This window comes from Mixophyes fleayi, chromosome 4 (assembly GCF_038048845.1).
Source record: "Mixophyes fleayi isolate aMixFle1 chromosome 4, aMixFle1.hap1, whole genome shotgun sequence".
In the NCBI taxonomy this organism is placed as follows: Eukaryota; Metazoa; Chordata; class Amphibia; order Anura; family Limnodynastidae; genus Mixophyes; species Mixophyes fleayi.
The window spans coordinates 300,611,813-300,636,507 of record NC_134405.1 but is presented as its reverse complement, the minus strand read 5'-3'; the positions used below and the strand labels follow the sequence as shown (position 1 = coordinate 300,636,507).

Genomic DNA, 24,695 nt, shown 5'->3' with positions numbered 1-24,695 from the left:
TTAGAATTTATATTGTTTTAAATATTATATAATTTATGTTATTCAACATTTTTTTTATTTTGTTTTAAAATAAAGATATTTACAAAACAAGTAAATCAGCATGAACCTATGGGCAGCAAGGTGGCCTCACAGCTCTGGGGTCATGAGTTTATTTCCCGACCATGGCCTTATCTGTGAGGAGTTTGTATGTTCTCCCCATGTTTGCGTGGGTTTCCTCCGGGACCAGTGTAACTGTACATAGAATGTGTGCACTCACACTTTGGTTTTGCTACTTTAGAAGTATGAAGAAGTGAGGAAGTGATTTTTTTTTTTCTTTTCTCTTATGTCTCAACACATTTACTCAGACTGAATATCTAATTGCCGGGTGGTGTCTGAGCTGTACTTGTCCTGTCAACCAGAGTCATTTTGAAGACCACCCGCCACAAGAAACTATACAAATGTGCTCAAACAATGTATTCACAGGATTCATTATGTTTTTCTCCATACACATTGCTTCTGGTGAGTATACTATGGAACAAACTGACATAATTAAATGTATTCTGATTTCTTTTTATCCCAAAAATATATTATTTGACTTATAATTAAGAATATTAACTTTTGTATACCATCATTTTTAATTATTTATCAACAAAGTTTACTTAGTTACAGGTATAAAAAGTAGGCTTAGATATTTTACAATGTATAAATGTAGGTTAAATTTGCTTTTAAATTCTTGGAATTTGTGTTTTCGCTTTATATTAATAACATTCTATGCACTGTACTGTACAGTACATTGTTACAGATGGCAATGATATAAAAATATGTAAGTGATAAGAAAATATGTTCTTTTTTTTTTGCAGTAATTTTATATTTTACTTAACTAACGTGAAAAAGCCATGCCTCATCTAGCTGCAATATGTTTTAGTGTGACATTCTGCAATGTCAGATAGGTTATAAAGATGAATATGTAAAGTACCGTATTTCCCAATGTATAAGGCGCTCCCATGTATAAGACGCACCTTCATTTTGGCTCCCAAATTTGAAAAAAAATATATTAGCTGTCAAAAAGTGTGCGGGCTTGCTGCCGGCGGCTGCACACTATGTGCAGGTCCCTTCGGCAGGGAGATTGCAGTAAGCTCCTGCAATCACCCCCTCGCTGCCACTGTTACGCTGACCCCGCCCCCCTGGATCTCCCGCTACCACTGTATAAGACGCTCCCAGTTTTTAGACCCCAAATTTTTGGGGAAAAGGTGCGTCTTATACATGGGGAAATACGGTAATAATGATTATTATAAAATGTTATATGAATTTATATTTTTATATTATCTGTAGTATATGAGAAATTGTTCATTTGGGAAAGCAATAAACAACTTATCATGAGGATTTTTATTCCAGGACAACTGATGCAAAAGGTACCCATTGGGAGTGATATCACTTTGACATGCCAATGCCCAAAAGCTGCTGGACCCAACTGTTCAGCCTCCTTTCCTTTAAGAGATAATGTTAAAGAATTTCATTATGAAGATTCCTTGTATATTGTTATATCAAATATTTTAAAAAACAACCATGGATCCTATCGATGTATGGTAAATTATATGCAGTCATCTGTGATAACAGTGGAATTAAGTGAATGTAAGTACAACATTCAATATGAAAATTAACAAGATATTGATTGTTTATTTTCTTTGATTTCGAGAATGATTTTCAATTTAATATGTGATTATTTGCTGTAGTTAGAATTTTTCACTAAATATCAAATGAAACTTCCATTGTATTTAGCCTTTCTATACTTGGGAATATGATTTAATCTGTGTCGTAATATATGCAGGATGCTGTTGCTGCCAGTTAGTCACACAGTGGATTATTGGTGTGCGTGATCAGGTGTATGCCAATGATGTCATTGGACCACTATTTAAACAATACTGCCATTTGACCAATGACTGAGCAACATTGTATATACTGTACCTTAGTTGTCTGTACTTTTCTAACTGAATTACTGCGTACCTACGTGGCATGTTTGACTACATTTGCTTGTGACCATGCCTCTCTGCCTTATTCCATTTTACACTGTGCAGCCTGCCCCTGATCATGGATTTGATTCTGATTTTAAACCTGAGCTGTCAGTCATGACCTTGTCCACTAACCAGGAGACAGGCTCGGTGGTCCATTTGATCGCAAATTTGTTCCACCGTGGAGTATTTCTTCTCCATAGGCAGAAGTTTGCAGCTTAAATAAAGGATGGGATTCTCTATCCCATCAAACCTCTGTGAGAAACCAGTACCCAAACCTACTCCATAGGCATCCGTTTGGAGATACAATCTCCAGCTGAAATCTGGTGCTTGAAGTATTGGTGCTGAACACAGAGCCACTTAAAGATCCTGCTAGGCAGCCTCCGCTGCTTCTGACCAGACCAACTAGTCTTGACATGTTTGTTTTAGAAGCTCGGTAAGAGAAGCAGCCTAGTGGCATTAATCCAGGTCTGGTTAGCAGTAGAGAGCAGATAGCTGCTCCCAGTCCCTGGATAGGACACAATCAGAGCAGCCGGCCATTACACTCTCCCTGCCTTATTTGACACCTACCATAATATTTTTTTTTTCAAATTTCGGGGCCAAAATTAACGTGCATTTTATACATGGGAGCGCCTTATACATGTAATACGGTAACTATGATAACTGCCCTTAATAGTAACGTCACTGAAATAACTGGGAATATGTGGTCTGACAGTAAAACTTGAGAACAAGACAGTTGAGAGTGGGAGTTGATGAAGTAATGGTTAATCCTTCTGACAAGGAAAGTTAATGGCCAGTGCCCAGAGTTCAGAAGAAAAGGAAAGCGAAATAAGATAGGAGTGACTGATGTATGATTGGAGGTAGAGAGGAGAGCTGGTAAAAAGATGGGGAAGCTGATTGATATGGACAATATCCGGAGGAGAGTATATGCGGAGCAAAGAGTGTAGTATCTGTCCACTGGCATATCTGTAGCCCACAATCCTGCTTGTAACAACATAACTGCAGAAGGAACTCAAACACTACCACCACATCCACATAAAAAAGTGTATAAAGTGCTGAAAATCGTAGAGGAGATAGATTAGCGAAATTACATCTGTGACTGTGACCACACCTGATATTATCATTAAATGAGTCAGAAAAAATAATGTGATAACGTAACTGATGCCGGTCTGATAACTTACCTCATCATCACACCTATAAGAAGAAATAGACTAGTATTCATCTAGTATTCATCTAGAAGGAGAATTTAAATTGAGACGCTTGATTAAGGCTTCAGTCTCTACAGAAGCGTGGTTTCAAATCCCACTTCTGCCATGCAATTATTATTATTTTTAATATTATTTTGAGCCATCTTCAGCGCTGTTTCACCTTTTTTGCTTGATCATTATTAGCTATTTATAACATTTACTAAATAACTGTTATCTACTATATAAATGCCTAGTGGCGTGTGTGGAAAATAAAAACCAAGCTGCAGCGCCACCTGCTGGGCAGAGTTATACACTGACCTATATATTTCTTGAAGGAGAAGTGACAGTTGGGAGTGGTTGGTGGTTGCCGGGGGTGACAGTGGGGAGTTTTTAACACCTTAAGTAGCTTGATGAAGGATGTGGTGATGAAGATGAAGGATGAGGTGATGGAGAAAAATGATGAGGTGGTGACATGTGGACAAAACCACGTTAAAAAAGGGCGCTTGCGTCGGGAAGTAACGCTCTTTCCCTGAGAAGGCCTGGGCTAGGCCCAAATGCATGACAAGAACCTTTTTAACACCTTAAGTAGCTTGATTTGACTAGAATGCATGAGTATCATGCACGGGTTAACTTGTTATATATATGCTAATGTAAGAAGAGAATATGAGTAAAATCTAATACAAGTGTTATTGATGGTAACATTGTTAGCTATAAAGTATTCCAGTACAGATACAATTGTGCTACAAGGTTTGAATGTTATCATTCTCAGGTTTATTTAAGTATCAGTTTACCAATATTTAAATGTTACAAGGTTTACCATAGTCCTGTTGGGAAACTAAAATGGTTATGTTTTTGCCCTGACAGTAAATGTCCTCAGTATTATGAGTATTTCTGAAAATATGGAGAGTATGGTTAGAAGAGCTATTATTTAATTCTTAAGACTGGATATGGTTGAATATATTTCTTATATATTGAAGATTAAATTTATGTAACGGTGACAGATCATAGCACAACCTGTTCCAATTATAAGGATTTTTCATTGGGTAATAATAGGTGATTGTCACAGGAAATGTTCCTTGAATGTGAGCTATAACTGTTTAAGTATATAATCTGAGTAAAGATGAGGGGAGAGAGAAGCATTACTTCATGTAACAACAGACACACACATGATACCATCGGATAAAGTGGGGTACAGTAGTGTGTACTGATATTTGTTGACTAAAGTGATTTCCTGAGACAATGAGGTACTATTATATTTATATGCTTATATACATATATAAGTGTTATTGTCATAATACCTGCTAATTAAATAAATAATCCAGGCTAATTAATTGGTAAATAATGGGTAGAGAAAAATCCTTGAATCGACCCCTAATGGCTCAAACTCTGGAGTACTAATTCCCAAGTCTAAAAAGATTCATCTGTAGGCACTGGGCCACATTTCTAAAAGGTACACTACAGCTTTTCTATAAATATAAATAAATATACTTAATATAGAAATGGAAGTTGCAAAATCAATTTATCGGTTCACAGCAAGTGCTGAAAGGAACAAACATAGGAAAAAATCCCCCAGCAGACTGAAAAGAAAAAGTAACTCCAGCACTCCCTGTCAGTTACTGATACCAAGACAGGCATGTTTGGTATCAGACATAAAACAGATATAGAGGCGCTAGTAATTACTTGATTAAAAAATTATTGACATTTATTGTTATATACATATACACCAGGAACATATATTCCCTAAATAGGGATTTTAACAAAAGGCTCCTATACCTTGGGTGGAGCAGGTAAAAAATCACAGCACTATCAGCTATGAGCACTCGGACAGTTATTTGAAATGACAACCAATATTAATAAAAGTCAATAAACTCCATAGATGGATTGAATGAAAGTGGGGATGACACAATTTGTTAGGGACTCATATAGTGTAGAGTATTATGTTAGACTCTTGCTGAAATACATGTCCAGATGGTATAGCAAACACCATATATGAGTTCTCACAATGCCGTTTATGCAATGGTATAATTTATCAAACCGGCATCATCTCCGCATGAGAGACCACCAGGGAGAGAAACACAATATCAATGGTTTGAAAAGAATAAAGGGGGCAGTGCACCCTTGATCTTAATACAAGCTGGATCTCTTCTGGTGAAATATGATAAAATTAGATCACCATCTTCAGTATAAGGAGAGCGCTTAGTATAGTCAATGTAGTAAACTGCAGTTTGGAAATGTTCTTTTGAAAAAAAGAAACTCACTTTTCGTAGCGTGGTTTTGATCTCTCACCCTCTAGAGTGTCCTCAGACGGTTATTGCGGCTCACTGAAGCTTAGCGTAATATAACCTCAAAGTTTCATCTTCCAGAGCGTCCTCAGACGATTGTTGGAAATAGATGCAAAAAACTTTGAATGGAAAAGCCGTTGTTTCGTCCGTCAGTCTGCATGAGATACAAACAAACCAGATATCCGCTAGTGAGATCCCCGGGGTCTCTAGATTTTCAAGAAAAACTTTCAAAGTTATAAATGTAAAAGCTTGACGCGTTTCTCGACAGATGTCGTTTCATCAGAAGCTATCTAGCGCCCTAATATTATTTGTACAAATGTTTGGTATCAGTAGTCGACAGGAGTGCTGGTCCACTATTGCCATTTGGAGATTCCGGGGGTACATCTTGGTAAGTTAGATCTCAATGTAAAAACATATGAATATAAGACCGAATATATGGACTCTCATTGTTTAATGTTAGGACCATCCTATTAGCAGAAGCGGCTTGACGGGGAGGGTGGCGTCAGGGCCGGATTAACCCGAGGTCTAACTGGGCTATGGGCATCCAGGGGGCCCTTCAAAGTCCTCAGCAGCATTGTTGATCGGTCCGGGGGCGCCCCCAGCCCGATCAATGCTGCTGAGCACTGTCACTGTAGTCCTCCGTCCCCGGCGCTCAGTAATCTGCTTACTGAGGAGATCTCGCGAGTGAACTCTCGCGAGATCTCCTCAGTAAGGAGCTTACAGCGCGCCGGGGACGGAGGACTACAGTGACAGGTAAGCGCTTGGGGGAGGGGGGCCCTTACGGGGTACGGGGGGGCAGTGGGTGGCTCACATTGGGGGCCTCACGGGGGAATGGAGGCGCCCTTAGCCTAGGGGCCTCCATTCCCTTAATCCGGCCCTGCGTGCATCCGGTGTCCACCATCTGTGCAGTGGAATTTAGACAATTTGAAGGAGGTATTGTGGCCCGGTACCAAATTGGGTACCGGGGCCACTCCACTACGCAGTCCAGAAAGCTTTGTATCAGATATTAAACTACGTTCACTGTTCCTGCCAAATAAAAAAAGAATGAAAATGCCGTCATCAACGAAAACAAGAGGTAGTGACGCGCTAGAACTCCACCCTCTATATGCTGCAGAGGATGTAGGAGCAGCCATCTGTGCAGTGGAATTCAGACAAGTTGGAGGAGGTATTGTGGCCCCGGTACCAAATTGGGTACACTACGCAGTCCAGAAAGCTTAGTATCAGATATTAAAGTAATTAAATTATGTTCACTGTGCCTGTCAAATAAAAAAATAATGAAAATGCCATGTCATCAACGAAAACAAGAGGTAGTGACGAGCTTGAATTCCTCCCTCTATATGCTGCAGAGGATGGAGGAGCAGAAAAAGGCCATTCAAGCCTACACAGCCACCTACGATGGGCCACGTGTTTGTGCTGCCCACTTGTATCGCTTATCTTAGACATCCAGCTACCTCGGTGCAACGTTTTGGACTAAAAACAATATTGTGAGGTGTTCAGAATAGACTGGAAATTAGTGGAAATAATTGTTATTGAATGTTATTGAGGTTAATAATAGAGTAGGAGTGAAAAAAAAAAAAAAAACTGGATTTTAGCACTTTTTATGCTTTTTTAAAAATAAATCAGAACCCAAAACCCTAAATCAGAACCAAAACCTTTCGTCAGGTGTTTTGGCAAAACAAATCAGAACGCAAAACCTCAAGCTAATCAGAACCCAAAACACTAAAAGTGGCCGGTGCACACCCCTAATATATATATATATATATATATATATATATATATATATATATATATATATATATATATATATATATGTATATATACACACAAGTTAACCCGTGCATGATACTCATGCATTCTAGTCAAATCAAGATACTTAAGGTGTTAAAAAGGTTCTTGTCATGCATTTGGGCCATAGCCCAGGCCTCAACTGAATCTTAAAGTTATTAAGTTATTAATGAGTTGGACATAACTGTCAATGTTTAAAAATAATTAGCAGCTAAAATGCCATCCAAAGCCATCCGGTGGGAGTTTTTTTTACAGGTCGGTGTAGTACTCAATTGGCCTGCTCATGTCGTTCTCTCCTCTGTCGGTGTAGTCAGTACTGTGAAACTGACTACCACCGGTCTCAACTCCTTAGGGAACATAACTGATCATCCAGTAGGATTTTTTTTGCATTTTATTTCCAACTGTTCTACATCTGTAATGAAGTTTCCTATTTGGCTATAGTGTGGATGGGATAGAGCAGGGAGTTTATAATGCTTGTTTTCAACAGAACATACATTTAGCTACTTAGGTTTTATTGGGCACCCCGTCTTGGAAATTCTCTCGGTTCTTGGCCAACTAAGGTACTAATAGAGGGTTTAAGGAGATTATTTTCTTTTGTAACCCATATATGCAGAAAATGTGGTCAGAGATTGCTCTATGTTTCTTCTGTTAGAATGTAAGATAGGATTTGCTTTGGACCAAACCCAGATATATATGAAAAAGTGATAAGCAAATGTATTACAAAACAAAAAGAAAGTTGTCAGCGCTTATCCTTTAAACTGCATATCTGTGTGTGTCTAGCAAAATGAAAACATGAGGTATTAGTTCATTTGATCAAAAGACTTAAGCCTGCATCCCAACGTCAAGGGTACCTCATTATATGCAGGTCCTACACTGACCTATATGCTTTAAACACTATTAAAATGCAGTTAAAATCAGATGCACTCACCTCCCAGGTATAGGGGTTTACATCTAGCAAAGGCTGGCTTGTGAGCCACACCCAAATGTGCCTTATATAGGCTTAATGGACAGCTGCTATGACAAAAAGGCAATATTTTGAAACAAAACCAGAGAAAAATAAGCCCGCGCTCGGTATATCCCACATTATATATGGTAGCAGCAAATGTATTAGTTGTAATGGGGATTTGTTGGTAAGGCATTTTGATATACTGCAGCATATTATTAAGTGTTATTGTGTACTTGGGAATTACTTAAAAACTGGTGTCCTTATGAAGGTATTTCTCTAAGTGTTGGGGTCCCCGGGAAGTTGTATTACACAGAGAATGATCTGTGGCAGGAAGTCTTTGGCGACTACTAAATCAGTGATATGAGGTTAGCGGTTATTTGGTTTCCTGATACTGCAATTCAATTTGAAAAAGCACCTATTTTCAGTGGACTTTGTGCTTTTGCTATAAGTCATGTGATTGTTAAAATATTACTGATGTTAATATATTATATGTGGTCTTTATCATCCAAATGCCTGCTTTGAGAGTTATAATGGTAAATTAGACTTGAGTAGTGTTTTGTAATGTTATTCATAAAAAGTGAACCCTGCATCAGTTAAGGACATGTTTTAAAATGCATCAGCAGGCACTGGTTTACAAAGGACCAGAGCCGTAACGAGGCCGGTGCGGGCGGTGCCGCCGCCCCGGGCGCAGTCCCTAGGGGGCGCAGTGGCCGCCCGCACCGACTTCTGTGTGAGGAGTGAAAAGAAAAAAAAAAAATTAAACAGACCTCAGATTCAGACTGCCGGCCGCCCGGCGCATCCAAGATGGCGGCCGGCACCCGGCTCCACCCCCTTCTGAACTCTGCCCTCTGCCTCAGCGTCTGATGTCATGACGTTGCTAGGCAGCAGAGGAGCAGAGAAGCAGAGAGGAGCCAGGCAGCGACGGCTGGACAGGAGGTAAGTTTCAAAGCAGGGGAAGGGGGATGTAAGCTGCAATTATGGAGGGGATGTAAGCTGCAATTATGGAGGGGATGTAAGCTGCAATTATGGAGGAGATGTAAGCTGCAATTATGGAGGGGAGGGGGGGATGTAAGCTGCAATTATGGATGGAGGCAAGAGGGGGGGAATGTAAGCTGCAATTATGGATGGTGGCAAGGGGAGGGGGGAATGTAAGCTGCAATTATGGATGGAGGCAAGGGGGGGGGGATGTAAGCTGCAATTATGGATGGAGGCAAGAGGGGGGGAATGTAAGCTGCAATTATGGATGGTGGCAAGGGGAGGGGGGAATGTAAGCTGCAATTATGGATGGAGGCAAGGGGGGGGGGGGAATGTAAGCTACAATTATGGATGGAGGCAAGAGGGGGGGAATGTAAGCTGCAATTATGGATGGTGGCAAGGAGAGGGGGGAATGTAAGCTGCAATTATGGATGGAGGCAAGGGGGGGGATGTAAGCTGCAATTATGGAGAGGATGTAAGCTGCAATTATGGAGGGGAGGGGGGGATGTAAGCTGCAATTATGGATGGAGGCAAGAGGGGGGGAATGTAAGCTGCAATTATGGATGGTGGCAAGGGGAGGGGGGAATGTAAGCTGCAATTATGGATGGAGGCAAGGGGGGGGGATGTAAGCTGCAATTATGGATGGAGGCAAGAGGGGGGGAATGTAAGCTGCAATTATGGATGGTGGCAAGGGGAGGGGGGAATGTAAGCTGCAATTATGGATGGAGGCAAGGGGGGGGGGGAATGTAAGCTGCAATTATGGATGGAGGCAAGAGGGGGGGAATGTAAGCTGCAATTATGGATGGTGGCAAGGGGAGGGGGGAATGTAAGCTGCAATTATGGATGGAGGCAAGGGGGGGGGATGTAAGCTGCAATTATGGAGGGGATGTAAGCTGCAATTATGGAGGGGATGTAAGCTGCAATTATGGAGGAGATGTAAGCTGCAATTATGGAGGGGAGGGGGGGATGTAAGCTGCAATTATGGATGGAGGCAAGAGGGGGGGAATGTAAGCTGCAATTATGGATGGTGGCAAGGGGAGGGGGGGAATGTAAGCTGCAATTATGGATGGAGGCAAGGGGGGGGGGATGTAAGCTGCAATTATGGATGGAGGCAAGAGGGGGGGAATGTAAGCTGCAATTATGGATGGTGGCAAGGGGAGGGGGGAATGTAAGCTGCAATTATGGATGGAGGCAAGGGGGGGGGGAATGTAAGCTGCAATTATGGATGGAGGCAAGAGGGGGGGAATGTAAGCTGCAATTATGGATGGTGGCAAGGGGAGGGGGGAATGTAAGCTGCAATTATGGATGGAGGCAAGGGGGGGGGATGTAAGCTGCAATTATGGATGGAGGCAAGAGGGGGGGAATGTAAGCTGCAATTATGGATGGTGGCAAGGAGAGGGGGGAATGTAAGCTGCAATTATGGATGGAGGCAAGGGGGGGGGAATGTAAGCTGAAATTATGGAGGGAGGCAGGGGGGGAATGTAAGCTGCAATTATGGAGGGGGGGAGGGGATGTATGCTGCTATTAGGGAGGGGGGAATGTGTGCTGCTATTAGGGAGGGGGGGAATGTGTGCTGCTATTAGGGAGGGGAGGAATGTGTGCTGCATCTTGCTATTATGGAGGGGGGGGATGCTGCTATGCTTTATGAGGGATGGGGGGGTATGCTGCCCTAATGTGTGAGGGAAGGGGGGTATGTATTAATATAATGTGTGATATGAGGGTAGGGAGGTTGGGTGTCTTAGTACATGGGTGGGAGGTAGGCTATTAATTTAATGGTGACGTTTAGGCGGGGCTAATTATTTAATGGGTACTAGTTTATTTGTGGGGTGCTGGTGGGTCAATTTAATTTATTGATGGGGCTTTTTAATTTAATGGTGGGGTCTATTAATTTCAGGTGAGGTATTTATCTGTATTGCAGTCACAAGAATGCTCTCTGTATAGTATGGTGGTCACAGGAATGCTCTCTGTATAGTATGGTGATCATAGGAATCCTCTCTGTATAGTATGGTGGTCACAGGAATGCTCTCTGTATTGTATGGTGGTCACAGAAATGCTCTCTGTATTGTATGGCGGTCACAGGAATGCTCTCTGTATAGTATGGTGGTCACAGGAATGCTCTCTGTATAGTATGGTGGTCATAGGAATGCTCTCTGTATAGTATGGTGATCATAGGAATCCTCTCTGTATAGTATGGCGGTCACAGGAATGCTCTCTGTATAGTATGGCGGTCACAGGAATGCTCTCTGTATAGTATGGCGGTCACAGGAATGCTCTCTGTAAGGTATGGCGGTCACAGGAATGCTCTCTGTAAGGTACGGCGGACACTAGGAGGCTCTTTATATTGTATGTGTGTGTGTACATGTGTGTGTATATATATATATATATATTTTTTATGTAAGTGCACATCCACATTATTTATGTAATAAATGTATTGCTATACAGCATTACACTATGTGAGTTTCTTCCTCTCCATTATCCTGAATACTACTGAGTATATATGAAGTGCCAGTTCTGGAACCTTTCAACATTGTATGAAGCATCTGCTATTCCCATGGGGTAATAAGGCTCAACTTGATTGGTGAAGATACCGGTTATACCTACAGATAAGCTTTAAAGATCTTTTATCTGGTACGCATATTATATTGGCACGGCGCTGGTGTTCTAGAGTGGTTCCTCATTTCCTTCTTCCTGTTGATCCACTATTATTACCTGAGTGTCTATACCTATTTAGTGGTTAAGATTCTGACTTTTGGTACACCTTTCTGTATTTTTATATACAGTATTATACTATTTGGCGTCCCCTCCCATTTGTTTTGTGTTATATATATTATATTTAGTGTGATGGTGACAAGGGGGCACAATGATAGAGATGGCTCCATGGCACGGTGTGATAAAGGAGAAACTGTTATGGAGAGCACAGTGGGATGAAGGGGCAGTGTGATACAGATGGTACCATTACATTTATGTTTTAATTTGTTTCAGTGAGTTTTATTTCAATAACCAATTAATTTTTTTATACAGCTAGCATGTGATAGCTGCATTTAAAGTACTTTGATTCTATGGAGGCTTATTACATAAAGATCCTTACAAAGCCAGACCAAGAATAATGGAGAGGGAGGTGGTTTCAGTGCGGTCTAGAACTTGTAAAGTGCTAGCCACGCCCCCACAGTAGGTTGACCACACCCACCCGACAATTGACACTCCCACTTAGATGGGGGGCGCCGGTTCCCTGTCTCGCCCAGGGCACTAAAATGGCTAGTTACGGCACTGCAAAGGACTATGGACTATGGGGCGTGAGCAACAGGTACTCTGGGGCTCTGTGTACAGCTGGCTATGTGTATAGTCACTACCTGTTAATGACGTACCTTGTGCCTGCTATCTGATTGTGACTCTGATCACTCTGATTAGGTTAACGACCCAGCCTGGCTTTGACTATCCCTGTCATCCTGTGACCATGACAGTTGACTTATTTTCTTACATGTCACCTGGTCTGTCTCTGACCACTATTGTGCCTCTCCCTCAATCTTTAGGTCTATCAGCTGCTGCTTAGTTGTCACATCTACGAGGATGAAGATGGTGACACCTACCAGCAGTTGGCGCTACTGAGCACTGTGGGGCAGAGTTTAACACGCCTCTGGTCTTCACCAGAGACCCCTGCAAGGAAGTGTGGACTCAGATGCAAGAGGCGTGCAGGTCACGGCCCTCAGTATCAGTTAGCTGGAGAGGTGTTCAATCAGGTAGTGGTGATGGAGCACCAGAATATTGGACACATTTTTGCTTTAATTCACAGTGCTGTAAACTTCTATTTTTTCCGCTTGTAATTTATCTAATTCTGGTCATGATCTCACCTCATGTTTACACAATTCAATAAAGTTAAAAAAAACAAAGTAACAAACCTGTAGATACAGATCAATATCCCTTCTTTGTCACCTGTCTGTTGGTAATATGTTCTGTTGCAACTGAATAATTTGGTAATAGTACACAGCCAGTTCTGTATTCAAGGTGGTAAACAGAGTGTATTATTACTGACATTCTGATGTTTATGCTAAGATTTTTATATCTACATCTTGGTGTTTGTGGCGAACCAGTGTAGCACAGTTGTATTTACTTAATGTGGTAACTATTGCGACCTGGAGAAGGATTGGCTGAGTTTTATACTTCCCAAATGTCTTAACTCTTCATACCTCCTTAAAGACACAGGATCTACTGGAAAGTGGGTGTGGCTATGCTGAATGGCAGTGTGGTTGGGCTTAGCTAGGTGTAGTTTAGGTGAATTGTGGCCAATGCTTGGATTATGAACAAGGTTTATTTTCTTCTTATTCTTTCATTTTTATGTCTTGTATGTGAGATTGTCACAAATTTAGAATTACAGGATGTCTTTAACCTTGAGTCAATATAGGGAAGAAGATATATCTAAATCCTGTCACGATCTGCTTGTGGCAGCACAGCTGCATCTTCCATTGAGATACTGCTTTCCCCCTGCAGCTCCTGTCTGCTAAGAAATCTGATTGAACTTTGCCTTGTGTGTACCTGGCCTGCAGTACCCCTCTACCACCAGAGATGCTGCTGTCTCACCATTACACACCACCTACCTAGCAGGAGTTACCTCATTCCCCAATCAGCACCCACACCTGTTCGCTATCTTTATAACAAAGAGTAAAAGTGTGGACTTGCTCAATAAACTTAAAACTCTTGTGAATAAGCAATGATGTATTTAACGGCAATAATGCAGGTTTCACAGCCACTTTCATGTGTCCCATTGTCACTTGATCTCAATTGTGGACTGCAAACAGTGTATCATCATTTATCTATCTCCATTTGGAGCAGCTGGTGGTAACTGTTAAGCTCACACTGATTGCCTATTGAATTGCTCTTCTTAAATGCCAATGATTATTGCTCTTATGAGGTTATATTCAAGAGACTTTGCTATATGACTGCCGTTCCTTTGAGGCCAAGATTGGTCAAGTCATACATGGGTATTATATTGTAGCACACATGGCTACTGTATATATAAGGATTCAAACTAATTAATGTAGGCCAACTATATTTCTTTTTTTTAACACTCTCATGACCCTTTGTGAAGATTTATAATATTGAGAACATTTCTGAATGGAGCCTTAATTTGTCTGTAAGATATTGAACTGAAGTATTCATTAAACTAGTCCAATTACTTTAAGCAATCCTAATTTCTATGAATTGAGTTTATGATGTTTTTATGATTGTTTATTAATTAATTTCTATTGTTTAAACATTCTTGGGGAGGGGGAAAGTGTTTAGGATAATATAACTATCAGGTGCTTTCTTCTGTATTTACTTTTGGGCTATAACTTGTAGGTTTACAGAACAAAAAAGCAGTGTATGTATGTTATCTTAAAGTGTGTTTATAGATATGTGACCTGAGGAGTGGTGGCTAATTGTCAAGTGAAAGCCAGAATGATAAACTTAACGGAGAACGAGAAGTAGAGCACAAGACAAAGTAGAAAATCCAGAAGAGGGGGTAAAAGATTATGCTGGGTAAAATAGCTAGAAAACACATTAGTAAGAAGAGTAAGTCAGTGTATCAGAACTTAGTCATTTAATTGAAATGAAGCATGGCATTAAATTAGTTACTATACCTTCTTAAAATGTTTTATGTTGTATGCCACTATAATTACTTGTGAAGTATTTGAGGTTGTAAAATATCTGACTTTACGGCCTAATTCAAGTCAAAAGTGATGGTAGGTGAGGAGGTACAAATTGTTTATTTGTTTTTCAAATCAGGAATCACTTCTTTAAAATCCAAATCCACATAAAGAAAACACATTATATGGAGGATCTAGGTATTTCAGCATTTGTAATGTCAGTACAACCAAATTTAGGTCATCTGCATTTTTTTGTACACAACATGACAAACTCACCTATGGTAAATAAAAAGCTTTGTGAGATCCTGATATTAACAAGTGCAGAAATGTAGTTCTGATGGATCAAGGAATAAAGTGTGCGCTTCAATGAGTTGGTCACAGGAACACAGTAGTGCAGGGACAGGAAGATCACAGGAATGCATGACCTTAATAATAACGGTATTGTGTCTTTTGCCACATGTAGCTCTTCTAAAATCTATTCCTACAAGTACATATAAATACAACAATAATGTAATACGTTACATGGGTTACTAGCCCTTCTTAGACCACATTATTTTATATTCTCGTTGTTTGTTCACTCTCTAAATGATAGGTACTTTAGTTAAGATAAAATAAAGTGGTCTGAGGGTTATTTTTCTTATCAGGTGACTCTCTGACATCTTTGGTTTGCTTTAACCACCTCGCTCTGCCACTGTCAAACGGTGTTTTTTTCAGAAAGTAATATTACATAAATTTGCTGTGTTTTTCATCCCTGATTTGTGTTCTTCTTTCCTATGTATTATCAACAACTCATTTATAATTAAATCTATTACCAGTTCACATCTGTGACAGGATGGACCTCCTATGCCATCCTGTTCTGTTGCTGGGGACTAGCTGGACTTGCCTTGCCAAAGTCCTCTTTCTTTATTGCAATTGAGCCCCTCTAAATGCAGTAGGAGGGGCTCTGCTACCACTACTAGGTTCCATCACTTGTATGTAGAACCACTTCTATTTGTATATCTTTCGCTGCTAGTGTAGCCCCTTGCTGGGCACTTGGGCTGGTACCACTAACCTCTTCCTTTAGATCAGGGTTGCTGTGGATGGTACCCACTGGCCTATCATACTGGTCAGAGCAGCAGTATTGGGAGAATGTTGTTATTGGACGCTGGGTCCCATCCACAGAAGAGCCAGATAACGGATTAGATTGGCCTCATCTTTAGGTCACAGGAATTCCAGCTGGTAAGTAGGAATCAAACCAGGATCCTCACGCAGTGATGTTTAGTAGCTCAAGAGGTCCTAATAAGGACTGTTTCCCACTAGCTTGAGGTATTAGTTATTATCCAGAATTACAGATTACAATAAATGGTCAAACAGGGTTCTTTTTACACAGTTTTAGAGACCTAATCTGGCATGAGGTAATCCTGCCTCCTGTTCCTTTCACCAATCCAGGCTGATTCACGAAGCTTGCACTTCACGTGCACTTCAGCATGGAGTGGTTATCAGCTTTATATTGCTGCTAGGGAGAAAGTGGGTGTACTTCCTCACTGTCCAGAAGCTGCCATGAAGAGGGGGCTCAGCCTCCTCTCCTCCCCTGGTGAAATACTCCCAGGGACTATGCACCATGGTCTGGTCCTCCCCTGTGGCTGAAAATAGTACCAGAGGGAGAGGAATCAGATCCCGGGACAGCAGCCCCTGGCTTGCAGCTCCTGGAGCTCTCTGAACTCCAGCATGTGGCTCATCCTGCTGGGATTCCCAGGAGGCACTGCATCTCCTGGATTCATCTGAATCTAGGAGGCTGTTCTGTAAACTCCAACGGAAGCTACTGCAAGCTGGCCAGGGCTGTCTTAGCAGCCTTATAGGCCCCAGGGTAAAGCAGTGCATTGGGGCCCTACCTACACAACCACTATCAGGAATAAAAATGTAAATTATTGATAAAATTAAGCTTATATTTATTGGTACCTCCAACAAAATCAGTGTTTAAACAGTCAAAAATGCATGATAACCTTCAAACTTCATTGCTTTCTGTTCCATTTCTTTAATTATTTACGTTCAGTAGGTAGCAGGGAAGGCAATTGACATGGACTGTTAAAAATATTAGAACTGTATTATAGCTTTATGGCTCAAAAAAAATGATGTGTGTTGATTTTGTCTTGCTTATGTACAATTAGCACTTGGATGTTGTTTTCATACAGGTCAAGATATGTATTTGCAAAAGTAAAATCACGTGTACAGATAACAACTGATACTAAGAGGGTATGGAGGTTCTTAATAAATCTCCTGGAATAATATACTGAAAAGTTGTCAAGCCTATGGGTCCCCTATGCCCGTGTGGCCCCAGGGCAATTGGCCAGTGTTCCCATACGTTAAGATGGCTCTGAAGCTGACTGCTAGTGAGGAGGGGGGGTTGGTAAAGACTCCAAGGCTGCTCCCGCAGCCCCTGCTGGACCAGGGGCTGGGTAAGTAAATTCTATTTAATTGAGCAAACATTTAATTCACACATCATTTTACACACACATAGTTACAGATACCCCATTTCAGCCTGTTTACTACCGGCGCCGCAGCTTCATTACATTAAGCATATTAGTTTATTAATTTAAAAAAAAAATTCACACTCCCCAGCGCCTAGCACTGTGATTAACCCTTTTACTGCTGCGGGGCTGGGTATTACTGTGCCAGTGCTGCAGCGCACAGTTCAAATAGATGTTTAATTTATTAAATACATTTAAATGACTATTTTACACACTTGGCGCCTACCACCAGTGAAGTAACCCCTCCTGTGCTGGGTATTATCAGAGCACATTAAAAGATGTCCGCCGCATGTGTGCAGTGGCCAGACACTCGTGGACCTGGCCACAACATCTATTAATCAATATTTTTTTAAGTTATATTCTGCATCTTAGCTCCTCTCTCTTTCTCACATGCCCTCTAGTATCCCTTTAATAGTCAATATTATTTTTTGATTAATTAAAGTTAAGTAATATATTATGGCTGCCTTTGTTTTCTTCCCTGCCTCTTTGCATCTTTCTCTTTTATCTTACATGCTCTGTCTTGTCTTTTAAACTAATCACATCGCGGGGGGATTCAAATAGCCATGATGTTCTTTAAAACATAGCAGCTGCGCATTTTAATCGTTACTTCTGTAAATTCTCCGCTCATTTTTCCTTGCACCTCTGTAGGGTGCCTGTCATAAATTCTGTCAACAGAAGTAATTTTTCTGGAGAACTAAGTAGGCTTTTGTAATGATTTTAGTTCTAGAATACTGAGACGGAACAGCCCCAGCACCAGCTTCAGAGGTATCTACCTCCTAAATGAATGGTTGCAGGGCGACCCAACACTGAAGCAGAGACAAATGGCTGTTTATTTTAAAGGTCAAGTCTGTATCTGAAGGTCAATTCTTTGGATTAGCAAGCTTTTTGGTCAAAGTATCTATGGACTCAACTAAAGAAGATACATTCTTAAGAAACTGTCTGTAATAATTGGTAAAACCCCAAAACATCTGAATATTTTTTACAATTTTGGATTGAACCCAATCCTAAATAGCTTGAACCATCCCTAGATCTATATGTAACCCTGTACTGGTTATTATATCAAGAAACTAACTCTCAGTATTTGAAGAAAAATTGTCAAGTTTTGCAAACCAATAAATTTTTCAAAGTTTTAACAAAATTACACAATCAGGATTACAATGTTCTTCATTAGACTGGTCAGCTACAAGAGGTAGGGGATAGTTATTTTTAACTAATTTCATTCAGACCTTGGTAGTTAATATCAGGGCAGCAATCTCCTTCTTTTTTACTGACAAAGAGAAACGGAGGGTGGGTAACCCAACTTTAAGCATATTTTCTATATATTGCATGGCTTGGTTTTCAGATTCAGATAAAGAATCAACCTTTCCACTAGAGAGTATGGTAGCTAGTAACAAACCAATAAGTCAATCATATGGTCTTTGTGATGATAAAATCTCAGCAAATGTTTTACAAGACACAATAGCATATTTAGAAAAACTTAAGGGTACACTCTGAGGAAAGTGGAAGCAACAGATATTGATTTAAACAATTCCAAAGACAATAAAATTCTCCATGGGACAAAAGCAGACCTGATTGCAAGTTGGTAAATTGCTAATTTCCGCCCACATTCAGAACTGTACACATCTCAAGATATGCACGGGTCCGCATCGGCAGCATATGCACCTGGTTTATGCCAATTAATCACCATCTGTGTATATTTGCACCTGTCATATGGAACCGCAAGTGACAGATATGTACGAACCTTTGTGGGCATGCACATGCGAATTTGCACAATTTATGCTAGACAATCTGTGTAAATTTAACTCTGCATCTGGCCCCATATGATTATTTCATACAAGGGCTAATCTGTCAGAGAGTTATGCCAACACAGTCTGGAAAGATCAAATATCATTGGACAAGGATGAATCAAGAATAAATATATCTCAACATGTAAACTTCCTGTGGTCACACACATTTCATAAAATACATTTGTCATAAAATAAATTACACCATCCTTTAAAGATCTGTTATACAACGCTAAAACTACAAAGGGTATAATATAAACTACAAAGGGTATAAGGGTATATATATAAACTACAAAGGGTATAAGGGTATAATTCCACAAATTAGTAGCCCCTGAGAAACCGCTACCCAATATTCCTAAGAAGGCAGCCTGCCCGGTCTGACAGTTTGGAGTATCCTCTGTGGTGATGAATATGCTGATAATATATTAAGTCCCAAAGCCACAAAACATCCATGAACTGTGAACAATTCTGGACTTTGTTAATTATGGCCCAAACTGTTGTATCTCCCTGTTCTAATAATTCACACTCATTGTTCTTCTAACTCCAACGATCATGTCCTGAACTTTAAATCCAATTTGCAATTATCTCTAGAATTTTTAAAGACTTGACAGTATCCAAAAAACTTGTCTGCAAGCTTCCTTATGGATACAAGAAGAGGAGCCAAAGCTAACCGAAGTACAACTTGATAAACATTTTCTTGGGCTGAAACCCTAGTGGACAATCTGACAAAGCTTGAATTTGTTCTGAGTTGGGCTAGAATCGATTGTAATATACTTCTATTAGGCATGTTATAATGTAATGATCAATAGTGTCACCAGCAGATCATATAGTATAGCCAGACAAGTTATGATCTCCCCAGACAAGTTATGATCTCCCCCTTTAGCAGCCCCTTCTACTATAGAGCTTGATGTGTTCACTGGTACTCAGTTGCCCCTAGGTCTTATACATGCAAATATAGTCACAATATGGTTACAGCTAGTGATCAACACAAGGATGTAAGTAGTCGGATAGGGTGAGTCATATAGAAACAGGCAAACCAGTACAAAATCAACAGCTAGAAATAGAGGTTGATACACAAATAATAATGCAAAGGCAATGGCATTGGAACAAAGCAAGGGATTGCAGCAACATATCCAGATAGTCAATAGCACTCATATTAGAATACAGAATTTGTAACGGGCATCTAAGTGATGCCTGGTCTCCACTTAAATAAGCACAGAGCATAAATTAAGGCATATGTTAATTCAGAGTACAAGGATACACATCTGCAAGCTTAACAGCACAGGTGCATAATTTGATAAGGACTATAAAAATGGACAATGAGGTTCATGTATGCCTCAGAAGACGTACACCTGGTAAGGACAGAATTGCCATAATTGAAGTGTGGTCTACGTGACATAACTCTTAACTAACATTACTCTGACACATTTTGTTCAACTGGTGCTCATTATATAAATTAAATAAATTACATTATTATAAAGCTTTGGCAAAAATCTAAATGGAGTTCTGAAATATATTTTTGCATAATATTCAAAATGTTTTTATTATTTGTGTTTAAATCTCATGAGCATAATGAGAGTTCTTAAGTGCATAGATTAATGCATATTAACACATAAGTTATCAAGCCTTTGCTACTCTGTGTTCTAGTGAAGACTAAAGATGAAATTGTCATGTTCCGGGCTGTTGGGGATGATCTTCTATTGGTTTGCCCAGAGCAGAAAAAAAACAAATCTGTTAAATGGCAATGGACATCATCTGACTCTCTACATAATGACATTATAGAAGTGAAATCTGTTAATGAAACAACAAGCACAGAACACTTTTCCAGTCGTCTTAAAACTTCAAATGCAGCAACACTTGCAATTAAAATTTCACCCGTGAGGTTTATGGATTACGGAAAATACAAGTGTAGTTTAGCAGAAAACAACATGGGAACTACAATAAATCTTGTTACTGTTAAAGGTAAGTTTGTCTTATTAAGTTTATTTTTACTAAAATATACCCTGTGATTATTACATGTAGCTAAAATAAAATAAAAGCTGAGTATGTTACCATTGCTTTTTTTAGGTCACAGTATATTGTTTACAGTTTTCACTTCCACATTTATATTGCGTGCAAGTCCACAGCACAAGTGCTACAGTGAGCTTATTTTTGAGAGTGCATGTTGGGTCCTTTAAGCATACCTCCCCACTGACCTGATGTAGGGAGGACAGTCCCAATTTGAGGGTTTTGCCTCGATGTCCCACCAACAACTTTGTCCGAAAGTGAGAAAGTTGGGAGGTAATCTGCTCCTGTGTGCGGCATTGAAGGGGTGTTTTGAAAGGGGCCTGGGGCCCAGCACTCAGAGGTGCTGGACACAACACAGGGGGTAATTAACATACCCCAACATCACATGGCCATGTCCCCTTCTCACCGCCACGACATGGCGGCAGTTGAACATTGTGCTAACCCGAGCGTCAAATAATTGGGAGGTAAGAACTTAGTAATGTCTCTGGTTTGCAATGATTATAAGCAGTGGTTTATGTCACATACAGATTTGTTTACTTTGATAATAAAAAACTGAAGTTTACAGTATATTCAGAGTAAGAAAATAGATACATTGTTTATTCTGTCAATTCTGAAAACTACAGACATTTTCACAGACGTTTATTTGGACAAATCCTTAATACTGGGATAGAGCCTGAAAAATGAGGAACAGTTGGCAACAATTTAGTTTGTGATGTAAAATGGATGTTAATTCATGGTTACTTAGGGGTTTGAATAATGAAATCACATTATAAATTTAAAAAGTCTGATTTTGATTTTTGTTTTTCAGTCAATGCTCACCCAGCCTCTTCAGATCTGCCTCACAGCAATGTGTCCCTTACATGCTCATTATCTCATTTTGTAAATAATAAACGGATTTCTTTGGTGTGGGTACAAATAAGTGGAACTGGATCTAGTAACGGTCTTCCAGTAAAAAGTCAGAATGTGACTTCGGAATTCAAGGAACATACAATATTTTTGAAAAACATTAATGAAGTTATGAACTGGACATGTTTAGTATTCAGTGAAAATCTACTAGTGGCTTTAGCACCAATCACATTGAATTATACCAGGGCTCTGGAACCTCAACCTACAGGTATTAGTCACATATCTGCAAGAAAACAAGTCATGTATTCAGTTCAATGCACAGGTATGTTCTATATATATTGTACAATGAACAACAGAAAGATCCTTCAGACACTATTCAATTGTCCGCAAGGTTTTTTTTAGAACTGTTTTTTTATCATTTTCGAGGGGGTTAACTTTACCCTTGATTCAATTCAATTTTTAACGCTATGTTTTTTTTTCATAAAATGGTCCTCTCCTGGTCCAGTAGAAGGTCTATTGAAAGTATAGGGTGTGCGAGAGGCAGCCGCGTTAAAAGCTATTCAATTGTTTTTTAACGCGGCGCGTTAAACAGGCAAGTATGCTGTTTTATCTCGCACTTCTTTGGGGTGTGTTAAAAATAAAAAAACCTCTGAAATATATTTGAAATCATGTAATAATGTGAAAAAAACTTAAACTTATGTTTATCACTAATGTCTAACATGTAAAACTTGATTTTCTTGTGAGAAAATAATGAAATAAAAAAAAACATAAAAAATAAAATAAAATCACTAATTAATTATATTTATGTGAGTTTTTGGTACAAATATGAATGTAGTAATGTGTTTTGACATTTAAATATGAATGTAGTAATGTGTTTTGACATGGTATAGATGATTCTATGGTAAAAAATAGTTCAATTAAAAAATATGCTAACGAAAGTACTGTAATGTAGATATAATCAATGTGTAATGCAATCCTTCACTCACCTAAAAACTCGCAAACACAATGATTAACGCGCAGGAGCAGCGTTCCCTCTTTTTCAATTGAATTGCACGAGTTTTTGCACTGCGCTAACTAAAAACGGTCGCTATTGCAGTTAAAAACCAGCGGTAGATTATTTTTTTTTACGCTGCGGGGAAAAAAAAACCTTGCAGACAATTGAATACCCCCCTAAGAGTAGCCATGATGGTTTAGTAACATTGCATAATAATAGTAGTTACTTAAAAGTTGCTTCAGATATTCAAAGCATTATGTCTCAATAGAATACCTCTGCAACATCAAATAAAAATAATAAATATGCACTACATTATAAAAATTTTAAATTGTGCCAGCAAATACCAGATCAGTAGTCTTAATTTTTAATGAGGAGTCTAAAACAAGGAAAATATTAACCCAAGTATCCAATTTTTTCCTTTCAGAATCCATGAAGAAGGGATCCTCAAAAAAAATCCTTGCATTGGTCATCTCAGCCACCATTGTGATTGTAATGGTATATGTTGTTCTTATAATGTGTTCATGCCGATTATTGAATAAATCAGGTATGTTAACGTTCCCATAATTTTAAAATAAAAAATGGAATCCTCTAATGTAGCGGAAAATGTTTAAAAAAAAAAGCATACAGCCTCAGAAATAAGTGCATGCAAATGTTTGGTACAACATCAACTGTACAAGTTAGATTTATCAAACCACCTTAAAAAGTAAAAATGGAGTTATTGCCCATAGCAACCAATCAGATTCTAGCTCTCAATAGACAATAACGGAAATCTAATTGGCTGGACAGGCAACACCTTCACTTTTCCTTTTTAGAACGTTTGATAAATTTACCCCTATTAGAGAGGAACTTCCAGGAAAATAAAAGCCATAACCTCCCCCCCTAATAGTCCCAATTTCCATGACAGAGTTCTATTTTGCGGTATCTCAGAGAATGGGAATTATCTAATTGTGGACGTGACCTCATGGAATTGTGTGCATTAGTGGCGATGACAGTTTTATTTTAAAATACTCACATACACATATAAAATGGGCAAAGTAGCCATTGTAGTCATTGCAGTTTTTTAAATGTTAAGCAATACTTTATCTGACTCAATGGGACAGCAGACTTTAAAACTTGTGTAGGTACAGTGCAAATGAACAAAATTCATTGTGCTTCTGTTTTTGCACAGATGCATATGGAAATGCACATGAGTTATCTTGCCAAGATTGCATCCATTGGTTTCATTTTGCGGGACAAGTTGTTCAAATGCATTTCATGTTGCAGTGATTGTACATTTTTCTAGGTGTGTTTGCCAACCCTTTTAAATTGAGGATAAGTAAAATCTTGTAGGGGGGGCAACATTCAGGCAACCTCAGTGAACCCTTTTAGTGGCACGCTTTTTACACCACCATATTGGGGTATTTAATTGCTTTGGTAGGGGCTCCAACGCTTACCACAGTACAAGGCAGTACAAGGTACCATACACTCAAACTGATAGAAATGTAAAGTTGTCACATCTGAAAAGAAGACAAATGTGATGTCAACGTATTGTCATGAGTTATTTCATATACTAGAAAAAATGATCAGTCATTTACCAGCGTTTTTAATTTACTCGTTTGATGGAGCATTTGTTTGATGAACCCATTGGCAGTCGTACTTTGCACAGCGTCCTCTGCCAGCCACAATGACCGCAGCTAATATTGGAAGCCAGATTGTAAACTATTCTACCAGACACAGGGGCATAGAGCACCCTGCCAGCCACACAGGGCACATAAATCACTGCCATCCACATAG

At 39.6% G+C, this 24,695-nt stretch overlaps 1 protein-coding gene across 1 annotated transcript in view; it reads left to right on the top strand.

Annotated features, from left to right (window-relative positions):
* The first annotated feature begins 357 nt into the window (after positions 1-357).
* LOC142152851 (uncharacterized) overlaps positions 358-24,695 on the top strand; it is a 33,149-nt gene continuing 8,811 nt past the window's right edge. The window contains exons 1-5 of the mRNA XM_075209880.1: positions 358-498; positions 1,375-1,611; positions 20,723-21,037; positions 21,891-22,250; positions 23,347-23,466. Coding sequence (XP_075065981.1) covers positions 438-498; positions 1,375-1,611; positions 20,723-21,037; positions 21,891-22,250; positions 23,347-23,466 — 1,093 coding nt within the window. The 5' untranslated portion in view covers positions 358-437. The remainder of the gene's footprint in view (positions 499-1,374; positions 1,612-20,722; positions 21,038-21,890; positions 22,251-23,346; positions 23,467-24,695) is intronic.